At 38.9% G+C, this 17,396-nt stretch overlaps 3 protein-coding genes across 3 annotated transcripts; 2 read left to right on the top strand and 1 right to left on the bottom strand.

Moving 5' to 3' along the window:
- Window positions 1–1,876: 1,876 nt before the first annotated feature.
- Window positions 1,877–5,550, top strand: LOC115757008 (phosphoribosylformylglycinamidine cyclo-ligase, chloroplastic). Its single transcript, XM_030697068.2, has 8 exons — window positions 1,877–2,459; window positions 3,452–3,546; window positions 3,640–3,741; window positions 3,820–3,879; window positions 4,305–4,477; window positions 4,556–4,658; window positions 4,787–4,945; window positions 5,129–5,550. The coding sequence occupies exons 1-8, from the start codon at window positions 2,120–2,122 to the stop codon at window positions 5,291–5,293; spliced, it is 1,197 nt and encodes a 398-aa protein (XP_030552928.1). The 5' UTR covers window positions 1,877–2,119; the 3' UTR covers window positions 5,294–5,550.
- Window positions 5,551–5,662: 112 nt separating this feature from the next.
- On the bottom strand, window positions 5,663–6,542 carry LOC115757010. The gene is made up of 2 exons (XM_048276791.1): window positions 6,378–6,542; window positions 5,663–6,341 (listed from the first exon to the last, which is right to left on the bottom strand). The coding sequence occupies exon 2, from the start codon at window positions 6,315–6,317 to the stop codon at window positions 5,802–5,804; it is 516 nt and encodes a 171-aa protein (XP_048132748.1). The 5' UTR covers window positions 6,318–6,341; window positions 6,378–6,542; the 3' UTR covers window positions 5,663–5,801.
- Window positions 6,543–13,943: 7,401 nt separating this feature from the next.
- On the top strand, window positions 13,944–16,631 carry LOC115757025 (receptor-like protein 35). The gene is made up of 2 exons (XM_030697102.2): window positions 13,944–14,448; window positions 14,519–16,631. Exons 1-2 carry the CDS (start codon window positions 13,983–13,985, stop codon window positions 16,417–16,419), a joined length of 2,367 nt encoding a protein of 788 aa, XP_030552962.2. The 5' UTR covers window positions 13,944–13,982; the 3' UTR covers window positions 16,420–16,631.
- Window positions 16,632–17,396: the final 765 nt, after the last annotated feature.

Raw genomic sequence — 17,396 nt, 5'->3', positions numbered from 1 at the left:
AAATTTCTCAATTACTCAGTCTCATTTTCAAATTTGAGTTTGAGAAACATTTTCCCTTTTCTCAAGAAGTTGAGCAGTTCTTGAATCACCAAGATAAATATTCTCTTCCTTCCTCTACTAGAGTGTAAAAGGATAAAGCATTATGTATTTACAAATATGCTTGGTAGCACTTGAGTCTTCCACCCATTCTTTCACATTAACCGTAATATTGCTTAAGAAATGACCGCAACAATTTCCGTCATTAGAATCATCTGCTTCAGCCAAATATACTTTTGGTTTAGCGGGATTGTCATTTCCCCCCATAGTTTTTTTTTGGCTAATTTCCAAGTTACAGCACTTCCACAAAAGTGAATACACATTCATTAGTGGATTTTGTTCCACATGAATTCAAGATCCATTTAACATCGCTGTATCATTCGATACGGTGGGGAAATCCACTATGTAAAATGTCGTAGTTTTATATTCACGTGTCTGTAAAATTATAACTTTGAAGTCAATATTTTACAAGTAGCCTCTCCATGTAATGCTCTTGATAAGCATTGAGCCACTACAACTTCTTATGACTTTAACTCCTCAAACACACGCTTGTGAGGTACACGCTAGCAATGTTCATAAGATGCATTTGCAACCCAGCATATTTACTAATTTACACATATACACGTGCGATGAACACTCCAGCAATGTTCAAATGATTTTCTTACAAGTCACAAATCAAATAAAACAAGATAAAAACATGTTTTAATGAACATAAAAAAAAGGTTTTTTCAACCCACAAAATATAGCGTGCTAGTTACCAGGCGCTCACATAAAAGGAACATAAACTGCTGTGCTCTATCTTGCTTCAAAATGTGCATCAGAACAATATACTCTAGAAAAATGCATTTGATGATGGTGACCATGATAATCATTGATCAACCACTGTAGCATCACGTCCACATAATTGCCACGTTTACAATACTTAAATTTCTCATAACGAGCACTTCTAAATAATCAATTTTCTTGCAATCTATTTTCACAAAGAAGACATCGTGATTTCTCACAGATTCGAAGCATTTCCCTTTATCAAATTCCACGGACATAACAAGAATAGTGGTGTCTCCATTCCCAACAAGAATTTCCCAAAATCATCACCCCAAAAAAATTGAATGGGCACAGATTTTCCCAGAATAATACCATGAATCCTCATCATGGTTTGCATGAAATTTCTCAAATCGACTGACCGGATGGCCGATAAGTTCAGCGAAGGCTTCAATAGTGAAAGTGTGGATGCGTATTTCAAACGTAACAATGAAATTGTTTTTCTTTTTGTATTTTATATAAAAAACGATTTGCATTACTAACTTAACGAGTAGTACATAAACCGAGATTCCGAACAAAGTCTCCGGCTTCGGTGTAGTACACACGTGCTTCCCACGTGAACTGATCTGTGCCTTGAAGAGTCTTTATAAGTACCGCACAGTCAGAGTGGAGTACGAGGGCTTCTTCCATTCGTGCGCGGTCACAAGGAGAAAATCTTTAGGTTTGTACCGAAGCCGAAGCTCCCGCCTGTTCAGCGGAGATCGTCCGCACCGTTCGGGCAAAACCATCCACCGGTACTCCGTTGCTGTCTTGAACGACACAACTGATAGCTCCGAAAGTCTTGACTCTTCGACAGAGGAGGCGTCAGTATTGATTTCAAGGGCTCCTCTTACCGGGCACTTCCAGATTAGAGGTAAGGTTGTCTCGACTCCAGATTTTTCCTTCTTCTTTAACCCAGTGGACGAAGAATTGATGCTCTGCCATGGCTGTTCTAATGAGGTGCTGTGGGTCCGTTTTAGTGCATCAGCAATTTTTCGTATAACAATGAAACTGCGAACATATTCACCGTTTTTTTTTCGGCCTCTGTGGGTGCAATTACAGATATTACAAGATTTTATTTTTATTACGTTTATTTATTCATTCATTCTTTTGAAGATTTTTGGAGTAAGTGCACTCTTTATCTTTTGCTGTGTGGTACATGAGTTCTCTGATTGTGGACTGATCCTGTTTTAAATTACTGAATTTGGATAATATTGATCCGTCATTCTTTTATTCCCATATTTTTTTGTAAGTATTGATTTGCCTCTTTCATGTTTCCAGCATGATTCCAAGTATTGGAACCAAAACCGGGTTGTTAAAATCTCTTGTGGTCTCAACTGGACCTTGTGGTCGGAATCCGCATGCGTCTGGTTCTTATCAATGCAAGATTCCCTTAGACGTAACCTCTGGGAAATTTCTGCTGCTACCAGTGAATTATGGAGGAACACAGGCTAGAGCATGTGCAAAGAAACGTTTTAGGAAGTATAGCGTAAGTGCAAAAATGGCTGAAAGTCTTACATACAAGGATGCTGGTGTGGATATAGATGCTGGCTCGGAGCTTGTTAGAAGAATTGCGAAAATGGCCCCGGGAATTGGAGGCTTTGGAGGTCTTTTCCCTCTTGGTATGATATCCTAGACCTTTATACTTTTAATGCTAGTTTAGTTAGATACTTTGTTTTTTTAACTGAGAAGTTTAGTTAGACTCTAATTAGCAGAACAAGGCAATGGGTTATGTATTTTGGTGAACTCCAATTGATGTTCCAGCTCAAGGAGAATTGTTGTTGCAGAGTCGAATTCCTTCGAAAGAATGCTATGTGCTAGATCATGGCAGGAATTTTTTATTAGATGTTGTTCATATGAAGTTCATTCGAGGATTGTACAGACTAATGGCCATTTGTGATTGTAAGCAGGGCATTTCAGCTTTAATTATATCTATTATGGAATGTAGGCGCATGAAGTTTAGAACATGTTAACTGTTATATATTTTCTGCCATATGCAATAAGATTACTGGTTTCAGGAATTCCTTAATTGCCATTGGCAGGTTAAGCCAACAAAAAATTATCTTGGGCTCTCCCTCTATTAGGAAAGAAAGGACATAAAGAAAACTTGACCTTTATAATATAAGTGGATAGTACATTAGTGTGGTAGTCCCTAATTTCTACACTTGACTGGTTATTCCCATTGGTACTTTTCACTGAGGCTTCTGAGCACACATGAGGATATTCCTCACTTCAGCCCTATCTACGCCATGAGATAATTCTAAATTGCCTAGTTCAATGATTGAATGTCCCAACCATTTAATAATTTGTACTTTGTTCTTTGTTTCTGAATAAGCCAGTTTTAGAACATACTTCATTTTAATCATGAAAGAAGAGCAAAAGCTTTCCCCCCCCAAAAAAAAAATCTAATTGTCATAAGCCAGTTCATGAACATGTTTATGCTTCTGATTGAACTTAATTTGTTCTGAGGCATAGATTTTACTTGGACTCTCAATTGCATATTCTTGTTGCAGCTTGTTTTTGCTGTGGTTAAACTTGGATGGCAGTTGCTTCAAGATAATGTGTATTTGTGTTTAGGTTTTGTGCTAGTTAATAATTAGTTTTTCATGAGCAGGGGATTCGTACCTTGTAGCTGGTACAGATGGTGTTGGGACTAAGTTGAAACTTGCATTCGACTCTGGGATCCATGAAACGATTGGAATCGACTTGGTATTGACTGGAAAAGATGATGATCTCTTCTGATCTTCTTCTTCTTCTTCTTCTTCTTCTTCTTCTTTTTTCCGTCTAACACTCTTATTTTAGGTTGCGATGAGTGTTAATGACATTGTTACTTCTGGGGCGAAACCTCTGTTTTTCCTGGATTACTTTGCGACGAGCCATCTTGATGTGGACCTTGCTGAAAAGGTAGCGGCTGATCTTGTTTATCATAGCTGAATCCTAGAGCTGTTAAAGCCTACTTGAGTTAATACAAAGTTTATGCAGGTTATAAAGGGCATTGTGGATGGCTGTCGGCAAGCTGATTGTGCTCTTTTGGGAGGAGAGGTATCTCACATGCTTTATATTTCATTTTTATGCTACTAGTTATGATCCTAGACACCTTTGGTTGGAATTCGGAGGTCACTTCTTTTCAGCAGCTAAGCAATTTCAAGGGCGAAGTGGGAGATTGTGGGACTTAAAGCAATTAAGTTGTCCATTAGATTTCGCTATTGAGCCGTTGCCCTTGTTTCGGCGAAAAGAGAGCTGTTGTTCCTGTTGGCTTTTGCTACTATGTAATTTGGCATTCTCTCTCCCTGGAAGAGTTTGTTGTATCTTTTCTTCATTGTGTGCCAAACTAAAGTAAAGGAAAAATTGTTGACTTATGTTTGAAACTGCATGATTACTTCTTGACTTACATAATCTGGGTAGATCTGCATGGTTACTTGATTTTTGATACTGTATGAAACCAACATAGTCAATGTGCCTTCCAGACTGCAGAAATGCCTGATTTCTATGCGGAGGGCGAATACGATATCAGCGGCTTTGCTGTTGGCATAGTGAAGAAGGATTCCGTTATAGATGGAAAAGACATTGTTGCTGGTGATGTGCTCATTGGCTTACCGTCAAGTGGGGTGCATTCGAACGGTTTCTCTCTTGTCAGAAGGTTATTTTTATCTTGACCCAAGTATGCTCACGTGTGCCCTCTTATTCTATTATCTTAATTTGCTAATATATTTTCCAGAGTTTTGTCCCGAAGTGGTCTTTCCTTGACAGACCCGCTTCCTGGTGAAGCTGTGACAGTAGGTGAAGCTTTGATGGCTCCTACTGTTATTTATGTCAATCAGGTATTTCTCTTTCTCTTTCTTTTGCTTTCTGATACTTTCCTCAAACATACAACTGGAGTATTAAGACTGAGGCAAAATATATGAGCCAAGTACCACCCTAATCATAGCATTGCTGTGTTGCTGTACAGGTTCTCAACCTTATCAACAAGGGAGGTATCAAAGGACTAGCCCATATTACCGGTGGTGGGTTTACAGATAACATACCGCGCGTGTTCCCAAAAGGCCTAGGTGCCACCATTTATGGCAACTCCTGGATGGTTCCTCCACTATTTAAGTGGATTCAAGAGGTTGGTTTTCCATTTTGTTCTAGACTAGAATCTCGCTTTAAGGGAATAGCCCAGGGTGAAGAGCCTGCTCAAGCATTGTATATGATTTGGTAGAATGTAGTCAAGCTAGCACTGGCTCTTCTTGGTAACTTAGAAGTTCGAATACATGCTTATGTGGATTGGTGATTTCCTCTCCTGTATTAGGTGGGAAACATAGAAGATTCTGAGATGAGGCGGACCTTCAATATGGGCATTGGGATGGTTTTGGTGGTTAGCCCTGAAGCTGCCCTTCGGATATTGGGTGATAATGAGATAACAGCTTATCGCATTGGTGATGTGGTTAACGGCGAAGGGGTGAGGTACTGCTAAGAACAATTCTGTACCCTCCTAAGATATTTTGTATTATTTCATCGTTGTATTATAGCGAATGAGTTACACATTGATGTGAGGCCCTTTTTTCCCCTACTAGATGTGTGCATAATTGACTTGTGAGGAGATTGAGGAAATTCTGGTGGTTGTTTTTTGGGTCCGAGGAGAATTGTAGTTGTGCTAAATCTTTTCAAAGCAATTTTAATTCTCAAGCTGAATTTTGATCTTTTACATGATGCAGAATGATTTTGTCTTGAGGTTCTTCTCATCTCTATTTGCATCATATGCTGTGGCATCTGAGGTGTTCTGCTTGTTTTCCTCTTAATAAAGAAAATTAGTCACGCACCAGTAAGGCAACTAACTCATATGTTGTGTAAAAAAGCTGTGGAAAAGAATGAATGGAACTCATGAGAAATTTGCATTATTTACAAAGTGCCGCGGCTCTTTTACAAAAATGAATAGACAGAAAGTTGAATGTGGTGCAAAAATTGTTAACACTGAATGGGGATCAGCTTGCCCTTGGTTGTGGCATCTCATCGTACTGAAGGTACGAAATTTGCCTTTGCAGCTTCATTTGTTCGTAGAATCTAGCTATGAACTCCTCTGCTCTTGTGTCAATCTCTTGCTCTTCCTCCATATCCATTCTTCCATCCACCTCCTCATCGAAATGAGTTTCCTCCCTGCCCCCATTTTCGAGAAAGCTCTTCCTTGCAGCGTCGTACCCATAGCATAGCTGGTCGTCCTCATCATCGAACTCCGGATCGAGGTCAACGTGGGGGTTTATACACGGGATGTGTGGCAGGTGACACCGCATCGACCCCGGGCGGTGCATCTTCACGTGGACGACCGGGGTCTTGTCGAAGGAGAGCTCGCGCTCTCCGTACCAGATTTGGCTGCTCGGTGTCGCCTGGCCAATGGTCTTGAGGAACTTGGGCACGAGGCGGAGCTGCAACTTGAGCGCCCCGCCTTTCCTCGCCCAGAGCAGCACTAGGCGCAGGAGGTTCCAGGTGCCCTTCCGCGGCATTTTTTGAGACTCGGTTCTAGTTGACTATTGTGTTGGTGAGAGGAAAAGTGTTGCAGTTGCAGAAGACAAAATGAGAGAAGATGAAAAGAGTGTGTGTGTTTAGAGCTCTTTTATGTTTAGGATGATCTGTGAGAATGAGCAGAGTTTAGAGACGTTTATATATGGATGGGAATTTTGTATGACCACGCGGTGTTGCGGAGAGAGAGAGAGAGTAGTTTGGTTGTGGGGACACGAAGAGTGCGCGGCGGCAACTGGTACTCAACACGGCTGTACGCGGTTTGCTGTTTCCTTCATTACTCTTTTTTTTTTGGTTTTGTCTTCTCATGCAAGATATTGAATTTCTTCGGTTCGATTAATATTTGTAAGTGCATGTAAATTGTTCCGTTGATGTGCGTCGGATAAGATTTCACCAACAGGATCACCGGCTGTACTCTCAAAGTGTTTTTTTTTTTTTGTGGTCAAAGTACTCTCAAGATTATGCCGTATCTATGTTTAGCGATTAATCACTTCATCCGTAGCTTTTTAAAGAGACGTCAAAGAGTAAATTTTTGAGGGCACTAGTAAATAATCAATTAAGCAAAGTTTACATTTTCAATATATTGATTTTTTTTTTGTGTTACACACAATTAATCATAGAGATTGACTTATTTCAAATAAAATAGACTGTGAAATAGCGAACTCGAGTATTATTTTTTGGAAGCTACCCAGTCTTTATTTTGTCAGAAAAATCTTTTGTGTGTGTGTGAAATAAAATGTCCCTTTTTTTTTTTTCTCCAGAATTGATGAATTTTATGTGCACTCAATGCCATTTCATGATATTTACTTCTGCTGGTAGTTGTGGAAGTCGAAAAAAGAAGGAACATTTTATTTCTCGTCTTGCTTGCCGTTCACTTGAATCTACTTCCGTTTTCCCTTTTAGCCCATCTTACTCATGAATTCCAAGATTATGGCAAAAAATTTCTTTCGAAAGATGTTCATTTAGGATTATGGCAAATCGTCAATGAACCAAATAGTCATCCTCTAACGTAGGAGATGTATTTGCGCTATAAACATGATATATTGATCTAATAACAATGTCTATATCGACATAAGTTTTAACTCACTCCGCATCAGAATGGGCGGAATTCCCATGTTCTCACGAAGTCCTACTTTTTTCCTTTTTGAAATTTGCTTATTCATCTTAACTTATATATCCTCGCATTTTTCATTAACAATACCCATCAACATTACATCTAGACGGAAGGCGATCATTGATCATGTCCCCATGAATGGTGGGCATTAACAAATTTGCCCCACATTTCATATCACAAAATACTGAACAAAGGGTGACGACTAGCCTAAGTAAACGGTTATTAATGGAGAGAGAGAGAGAGAGAGAGAGAGAGAGAGAGAGAGAGAGAGAGAGATGGAAGAATGATGGGTTGTCTGTTGCCTGGATCCTTCTAAACCGTGTAAGGAAACCTCACTTAATGATTACATGTCCCTTTTATTTCTGAGTGAATATCAGTCAAAATCTCCAAGTTAATAATTAAGCATTAATAATACAATTAGTAGTTAAAACCCCTTCAAAATGCAGCGCAGAGAGTGAGAAAAATTGACAACCCTAGTCGTTGGAGAAAACGTGAAGAAAGCCGAGAATCTACAGTTCTATGTATTTCAGATTGAAATTTTTCAAATTTTGTTTAATCTCTGTGTGGTTCGTGCATTTTGACTTTTTCTTTTTTTCATGTAAACCGCTTAAAAGCTTTCACTTTTCGACACCCTTTATAACTTTTCCAAAAGTGACTCAATATTTTAAAAAAAATTATCGGAAAATAAAATACCTTCCTTCCGATTCATCAAAATAAAATCTTAAGTTTTCAATTGGCCAACAGCCAAAATGTTGAGTCCCGTTAATAGATTTATGAGAAATATAAGGTCACGATGAAAACAAACTTCCCTTCAATTTGTAGAAATATTGCCTTGTCACTTTCTTCTGATTTTCAAGGCAACGAAGCAAATTGAACTGGACCAAAATCGCCGGTTTGGCCCAAATCTAGTTCGTGGGCAACCAGCAAGACATTATCTTATTAAACCGAATGCAAAAAAAAAAAAAAAAAAATGTTGTGATGCCAATTTGCTAGCTGTCTCACCACCCGTAAATCAATCAAGAATTATAAATGAAATCTAAATCACTGGCTTTTCGTGGCCCACCTTGTATTCAATTCGTGCCCAAGATTGAGGGCTTCTATCATCCTTCACCCTGGGAAGATTCTGCTTTTTTGGCCTTATGGATGTATGCCAAAAAAATTATCCCAAAAATCTTAAATATATTAGAATCGTGTCAATTCACTATTAAAAAATATTTAGGATTGAATTAACGCTATTACAATAGGTTTAGAATATTTTTTTTTGAAGATTCTTTAGATGAATGCTAATAGTGATTTTTAATTATAACAAAAAGGCAAAAATAAGAACCAATATAACCTCTTAATCTGGTAGAGTGTGTTTTGTTCCCGTGGTACCTTAGTTTGGTCGAAAATTTCGGGGTTGCATAACAGTAACACCAAAAATGTGAAGGAAGAGGAGCAGGTAATTTTAATTGTGGATTGTACTTCGGGTGGTAGGTGAGAGTGTCGAGCCGCTCCAAGTCGAGAGAGCGGTGAATTGTGTAGAGAGTTCTTTGTGGTTCGATAGAGGAAACCCCAGACCTCAAAATGTCGCGTGTTGTGTGACATTGGCTAATGATTGGTTAACACGTGTCGAGAGGACCCAATCTAATGAAGGATTTGCCCCATGTTAGGAGAATGTGTCGGAGAAGATGAAAAAATAAGGACGAGAATAGCGAAGGTGTGCAAGCATTATTCTTAAAGATAATTTCACCCCTCAGAATATGAAACTCGGTGTGTAAGGCTCTAGTGGCTATTCTCCCAGTATACAACAGATCTTCCTCTATATTCTGCATAGAATAAATAGAGGGAACAAAAACAATAACTTTATAATAAAACCCAGCCAATCAAGAGAAAGAAATAAATTAGGATATCTTATTTTGGTATATTTTTGTTGTACTAGGAGATTCTTTATAGGTAAATAAGGAAGAGAGTTAATAATGAAATAAATCAAATCAACGATACAGAGCTATTACAAATTGATTGCATTAATAACAATTGCTTCGATAATACAAAAATAGTGAAAATATCCAACAATTGCTCATATTTCAAAAGATTCTTGAAAAAGAAACGTTAGGTTAAACTCAATGAATGTAATACATCAGAAGCTGGTTCTTGTTAAGCTATGAACTAAATCTAGAAAGAATAACTATGATTTACGAAATCATTGGTTATGTTTGAAACTCCTATGAACCAAAAATTTATTTGTGAATTATAATTTTCATCAATCATATTACACCCCCACAATTTTGTTGTTCAACGCGATTTTGCACTAATAGGCTATGTGTGTGCCTGGTTTGTTCTTAAGTGCTCAGGAGATTTTAGCCAAAAATTTTCGTAGGAGCGGCCTCACTCCATACTTGTATAGGTGATTCTATCTAATGTATTCTGCAATTAAATGCATCACCAATAATGGCTATAAAATTCATTAAGAGCTTAGTTCAAGCTCTTTTACATAGCAATCTTTCATTATTTTCACCTTAGAAGAGACGGCAATTTTAATAGCGCATTACCAAATCAACAAATAACTTGCAATTACCCATATGAACCTAATTCATGGGATCTCCAATTATATAGGTTGGGTTACCATCACTTTTGATTTTTTTCAACTAACTTAAGTCACATTCCCTTTGATGAAGCATAAATTATTTTTCTCCCCACATGTTTAGTTGGAGGATCGGACTTTACATAATCGATGGACTTTGCTCATTGCGACACACTCTGTCCCCATCATCTAAGATTTCTGTTTTACTCTGTGTGATTTAAACTCCGCAATAAATTTTTTAAAATCACATTCCATCACCTATTCACCCCCCTCTAGGTGAAATTACTAGCCACCAACGGAAATGAACCAAGTTGGGAAGACTTTGATGATGACTGCAATTGGATGTTTTGGCATCTATAATGTCAAAATTGAAAGAAACTAATTTTATTCTAGAAAGAAAGAAAAGTAACATGTAGAAGAGAATGGAAGGAGAGAGAGAGAAGGGGTGCAGGACTGGGTGGCGATAGCAACCACCTGCAATGATGGGTGATGATTGGAAAATGAGAAGAACTTGTTATAAGCTTTGACAGGAAAAGTGCCACAAAAGTTTGTTGAAAAAGTCATAAATCTATTGTATTTATGCTAATTTAGTTTCAAATTGTTTAATTATGCCAATTTAGTCATAAATTTTTTGACGTAAAGCTCATTAACCAAAAATACTTAATGGGTCTTGCGCCCTCACCCGAGACTACCGAGGCCGTGGTGGCCGTCAACCGGGGCCGTCGCGGCCTCGGCAGCCACCATCCGAGAAACCTAAGGGTTTCTCTTTTTTTTTTTTTTTAAAATATTAAATAATCAAATAAAAATAAAAACATAAAAAAATAAAAAAAAGTTTCATAAAATATTAAAAAATGTAAAGAAAATCACGTGGCACTGAGAAATTAATAAAATAATAGCAAAAAGTCCACGTCGGCTTTTCCAACAAAAATGGCACTCAAGTGAACGATTTTGCTCCTACATGACACTCAAATGAACGTTTTGAAAGTTATGACATTCAAGTGAATATCGTACAAAAGTTGTGACACTTGTATTGTACTTATCCTTGAATGTGCCCATTCCCAAGTCAAGTCAACCTTAGATAGTGGCGCATCCGCATAGGGTCTAAAAAACTAATTATATGATGTGATTAGAATTATGGACCAAACATAGCTCCATTGAAAGCTATTGTCTAGTTGGATGGTATTACACATTAGGCAAAAGTTTAAAGATTATATTGAACAAATTAAAAATTCAATGACGATATTACAGCGAAAGTTTAGGGACCATTTTTTTCAATTTTTTTTCTTTTACATATAGGGACATTAAACAAGAAAATCATGTCCTAAAGTAGCAAACCTTGTAGAAATAAAATGGGAGCGAAATGAAAATCTGTTCCCTAGAAGGGACCTTATGATGCAGAAAGGAGGGAAAGAGTTGCTGATGTTTCTTCTTCCTTATCACTTCTTCACCAATAGTAAACAACCACTCGAGGCCACCATAGGCTCAACCAAGTGATTTGATGAATATGCGCATTCCCAAGTCAAGTCAACCTTAGATAGGGGCGCATACGCATAGGGTCTAACATGCTAATTATATGACGATATGATTAGAATTATGGAGCAAATACAGCTCCATCAAAAACTACTATCTAGATGGACCGCATTGCTCATTAGGCAAAAGTTCAAGGATCATATTGAATAAATCAAAAATTCGGGGACGATATTATAGTCAAAGTTTAGGGACTATTTTTGTCATTTTTTCCTTTTGCAAATGAGGACATTAAACAAGAAAATCACGTTCTAAAGTACAACAACCTTGTGGAAATAAAACGGGAGCGAAATGAAAATATGATCTCTAGAAGGGAACTTATGATGCAGAAAGGAGGGAAGAATTGCAGATGTTTCTTCTTAGTTGAAAATAAAAATGCGGAAGAAGAAATTGGGGAATTTCTGTGTAATTCGATATATCATGATGAATATTACATTAGCCTATTCATAGGCTTTATAATGTATCACTATCTAAGGCAACATATGTCAATAAAGATACACACAAACAACGATATACGTGCAATCTTGAGAAATATAGAAATATCTCTAAATAAGAAATTATTCTAGAGAATCCTTAATTATCTCTAACATTCTTCCTTATCACTTCTGCATCAACGGTAAAGAGCCACTTAAGGCCACCATTTGCTCAACCAAGTGATATGATGAATGCGCACATTCCCACATTAGATAGTGGTGCATACGCATAAGGTTTATGGGACCAAAGTCACCAAACACAGCTCCATTAAAATTGCATTGAGGATAGTTCGTGTTCATCTGCCTTCCAGTAAGAGCACAACTCCTCCTTGTATGTAGTCAAGCGTGTATCTCAAAATTAGTGGGAGCAAGATAATTTTCTCAGTACTATATATTGGTCTTTGCTTGCCTGTGTTGATTTTGGCATGCTATACGAAAGCAGATCACTTTTTTCTTGAGTTTTTAAGATGGATGATTTGGGTAAAGTTTCTTATGCCGCTAGCATAGAGATTCATAGAGATAGATCTAAAAGAGGAGTATCCCGACATGCCTACATCAAACCAAGGATTCTTGTACAAAGTAATCGGTGATCTGATCACCTTAAGGCCATCGGATTGTCGGTGAACCTGTAGATTTGTATTTACTATTACGTTTGTTGATGGCCATCGGATTGTCGTTGAACCTGTTAAAAATGTTATTTACTATTACGTTTGTTGACGTGGTAAAAGATGACGTGGCTCCAAAAAAGTTACTCTTAAGTGAACGATTTTGCCAATAGACTTACAAGCGATTTTTAAAAGTTATGCCCCTTAAAAACGTTTTGAAAGTTATGTTAAAATTTTTCATTGATAATACAAATAGTTACCTTTATAAATATAAAACCACAAAAAGCAAGTGATGATTTACAATTTGGTTCGTTACTATGGCAATTTCAAATTTACCATCCGCGTTATGTATTTAACATCCACAAACTGCATTTTGCAAATCCGCGAACAGAGGGAGCACCGAAACGAAAAATCTTGCATTCTCCAGTCAAGTCAAGTTAAAGCTATTGCGTCTACTTTGGAAGAAGTTAGAGCACAGATAGAGTCATTCAATCAGGACCCTTCTTCACGTTCGGATGGAATTGAAATTCTTCACGCGTGTGTAGTGTACCCCCACCAAACTGGACTGAAGGCGAAATCCTGGCAAAGGGTTTTCAAATTCTTGTTCAAATATATTGTTTGTTAATCTTCGGTTGCACTTGCGTTGGACGACTCCTCCACTCCTGAGTGTCGACTTGGTTTTGGTTGACTCCCTCTTCCCGGCCCTCTTCTTCCTCCTTCTTCTGATGAACCGTTCAATCGTCTTATGGCTTCTTCTTGCTATATCCACCATCTCCATCTTCTCCGACGTTGCTAGGGCTTCTTCAGCTTCAGCCCAATGCCTCGGCGTCGACCAAATATCGCTCTTGCTCGAACTGAGAGACAGCATTGTCTTCGACGCCTCTGCGTCTTCCAAGCTAGTACACTGGGACCGAAGCACCGGTTCATGGAGCGGCGTGACGTGCGTGGAAGGCCTGGTCGTCGGTCTCGATTTGAGCGAAGAGTCGATCTCTGGCGGAATCGACAGTTCGTCGAGCCTCTTCAGGCTCGAGTTCCTTCGGAGCCTAAACTTGGCGTTCAACGATTTCGACTCCTCAGCGATTCCATCCAGACTCGGGAATCTTAGCCAGTTGGTACATCTCAACTTGTCCTGTGCTGGATTTGCCGGGAAGATTCCGGCGGAGCTATCGCGCCTGTCGATGCTACGCACTCTTGATCTCTCTACTCCTTATAACTCCCAGCCGGGCCTGCTAAAGCTTGAGAAGCCTAATTTGAGGTCGCTGATTGGGGATTTGGGGGAATTGAGAGAGCTGTACCTCGATGGGGTCATTGTGTCTGCTGCGGGAAGTGAGTGGTCTTCTTCAGTGCCGAAGCTCGAGGTGTTGAGCATGCGGGTCTGTTCTCTATCCGGTCCTATCCACCCTTCTCTTACGAGTCTTGCTAATCTGTCGGTCATTCAACTCGATGGCAACGACTTGTCCACCACAGTTCCTACTTCCTTAGCGAATTTTTCCTGCTTGAAAACTCTGAGCCTAATGGGTTGTGGCCTGCAGGGAGAATTACCCCAAGAAGTCTTTCAGGTACAAACACTTCGGACCCTTGACCTCTCCTTCAACCCACTTCTTCAGGTTTCTTTGCCCGATTTTCTGGAGGATAGTTCTCTCGAGACTCTGGTCCTGAGTGGAACGAATATTTCGGGGAGGCTTCCAGATTCAATCGGTAATCTCAGAAAATTGTCGAGATTAGAATTGCATGATTGCACATTAAGTGGATCGATCCCGAGCTCGATGGAGAACCCGTCAGAGCTGACTTATTTGGACTTGTCTTTTAATAATCTTACTGGTTCAGTTCCGCCGTATGGTGCATCCAGAAAGCTGACTTATTTGGACTTGTCTTTTAATCAATCTTACTGGTTCGGTTCCGACATATGGTGCATCCAGAAATCTGACCCAAATAGACTTATCTCATAATGCTTTAACGGGTCGGATAACCTCCGTTGGCTGGGAAGACCTTCCGAATCTTGAAATTCTGGACCTGCAAGACAATGCATTGGAAGGGGACATTCCCCCAGCTCTGTTTACACTTCCCCGACTTACGGAGATACGGTTTTCAAAAAACAGATTTAGTGGTCGACTTATGATATATTCGAATATCTCTTCGTATCAACTGGACATGCTTAACTTGGGTAGCAATCAGTTACAAGGATCAATACCAGCATCCATTTACAAACTGCGAGGGCTCCGTTACCTCGACCTTTCTTCCAATAATTTTAGTGGCTCGATGAATATCGATGCGCTTGAGGGATTTGAAAATTTACTTGTTCTTGATCTATCGTATAGTGGCTTGTCCATTAACACCATGGCGTTTGCTTCTGCTGCCGCATCCTCTTTCCCTGATTTATATGGGTTACATTTGGCTTCCTGCCGGTTGCGGGCATTGCCTCGGTTTTTGGCTAACCAGTCCAATTTGGAGTCCCTTGACCTCTCCCACAATTATATCCAAGGGGAGATACCGCGATGGATATGGACACTAGAACATCTTGCATTTCTCAATCTTTCCTCTAATTTCTTTGAAGGTTTCCAAACAGCTCTGCACAATCATACTCATGTCGTCGACCTCCATTCAAACATTCGATGGAAAAAGTACCTGGATTTTTCAAAGAATAATATCCATGGGACCATCCCAAAGTCAATTTGCAAAGCTGGTTATCTTGAAGTTCTTGACTTATCGCATAACCATCTGAATGGAACTATTCCCGATTGCTTAATGATGGGGTCCCTCGTGGTATTGAATCTGAGAAGTAACCAGTTGAGTGGCGATATTCCGCAAAATATCCCGGAAACATGCAATTTGAAAACATTGGATATCGGTGAGAATTTTTTACGGGGGCAGATTCCGTTGTCACCGGCAAATTGCACGAAGTTGGAGATTTTGAACATTGGGGACAATCAAATAGGCGGGACATTTCCATGCCATTTCAAGGCCATATCAAGTCTCCGTGTCCTTGTTTTACGACTCAACAAATTGCACGGGGAAATTCGATGTCCGCATAGCAACATCACCTGGCAAATGCTTCAAATCATTGACCTATCTTCAAATGATTTCAGCGGCACACTCCCTGCGAGTCTCTTTGCATCTTGGGTGGCTATGAAGGCCAATGTGGACTTCGATCGCCTGCAGTATCAGTTTTCCTCGAGTGGGCTCTATTACGAAGATACAATTAGTGTAACCTTGAAAGGTCTACAGCTAGAACTTGTTAGGATCCTGACTATTTTCACGTCGATCGACTTCTCGGGCAATAGATTGGAGGGTCCAATACCACACACACTTGGGAATCTCAAAGCACTTTATTTTCTCAACCTATCGCATAATGCCATTTCGGGTTCAATTCCTCCTGTTTTGGGGAATTTGCATCAGCTTGAGTCATTGGACCTCTCATGGAACTACCTCAGTGGAACCATACCGGCTCAACTTGCGAATCTTGATTTCCTTTCATTCCTGAACCTCTCCAACAATCAACTTGTGGGAAGCATCCCGACTAGCGGACAGTTTCTCACGTTTTCTAAAAGTTCTTTTGAAGGAAACCTCGGATTGTGCGGGCTTCAGCTCAACAAAAGTTGCTCAATTACCAGGAACGGAACGGAAGAAGCTAGAGACGATGACGACAGTGATGATAATGACTTCAAGTGGTTTTACATGGGCATACCGATTGGGTTCGTCATTGGTTTCTGGGCATTTTGTGGTCCGTTAGTGTTTATCCAATCATGGAGGTTTGCTTATTATCGATTCTGGGATAAAGTGCTATTCAGACACTCACGTCCATGAAGATATCCCTTGAGGTTCAGTTGTTAATATAGTTTCTATGTTTTTAATATTTGGGTAGTGTCGATGTCTTTAATGCTTAGTCTATTACCTATTTGATAGTTCACTCATGCTTAGAAGGTTGTTCCATGCTAATCTATATAAACATGTTATGAGGAGTAATAATACAGACTCGTTTGATTCATAACTTATTTGAGCATTTGGCTTGAGAACAAGAAGGATATTTTATTTTGCTCTTATCCCTTGAGTATTTCTACAGGTGATGAGTGACATATCCATTTAAGTTCGTACTTGTGTCACATCCTAATTCTCTTTGGTCTCTTTCGGCTTCACACGTCCATAAAAAATTCTCCTAAGATTCAGTTATTAATCTTGAAAAAGAATATTTTCATTCTTTCCACTGAGTTTCGAGTCTGTTTATTCATCAATAGAACTCTTGCTTACCAATTGGGAGAAAAGTATGTTTGCATCTAGCGTAGCAATAAGAATATAGCAGAAATTTTCAAATTTTAGCCTTTTTTGAATTTTTAGCTTTTTATTTTTTTAAACTAATTAAGTTTGTATTTTTTAAATTATTGATGACTGGATCTCTGGTAGGCCATGTCAACTTTAAATATTAATAATAAAAAATGCCACATCAGATTTCAGTCAATGCATATCGAAGTTGGCACTCAAATGATCGTTTTTTTATAATAAAAAAAATGACACTTAAAGTAATCTGAATGAAACTTTTGACACTAAAGTGAGCGCCGTACACAATTTTTAGCACTTATCCTATCCTTCTCTCAAGAAATTTTTTATGAAGAAGATCCTTTAGTGAAGATTGTTTTAAACTAAGGTGGAATGCTTTTGAGGGCTCGGATTTGATAATTTTACTTTGCAACATTATTTACCAGCCAATAAATCATAAATCTTATAGCTAAAGACTAACCAAGTGTTAGAAATTTCAAATAGGTCAATCTCATCCCTCATTAATGGAA

The sequence above is a fragment of the Rhodamnia argentea genome, chromosome 3 (genome assembly GCF_020921035.1).
Source record: "Rhodamnia argentea isolate NSW1041297 chromosome 3, ASM2092103v1, whole genome shotgun sequence".
Taxonomy (NCBI): Eukaryota; Viridiplantae; Streptophyta; class Magnoliopsida; order Myrtales; family Myrtaceae; genus Rhodamnia; species Rhodamnia argentea.
This window is presented reverse-complemented; position numbering and strand designations above follow the sequence as displayed.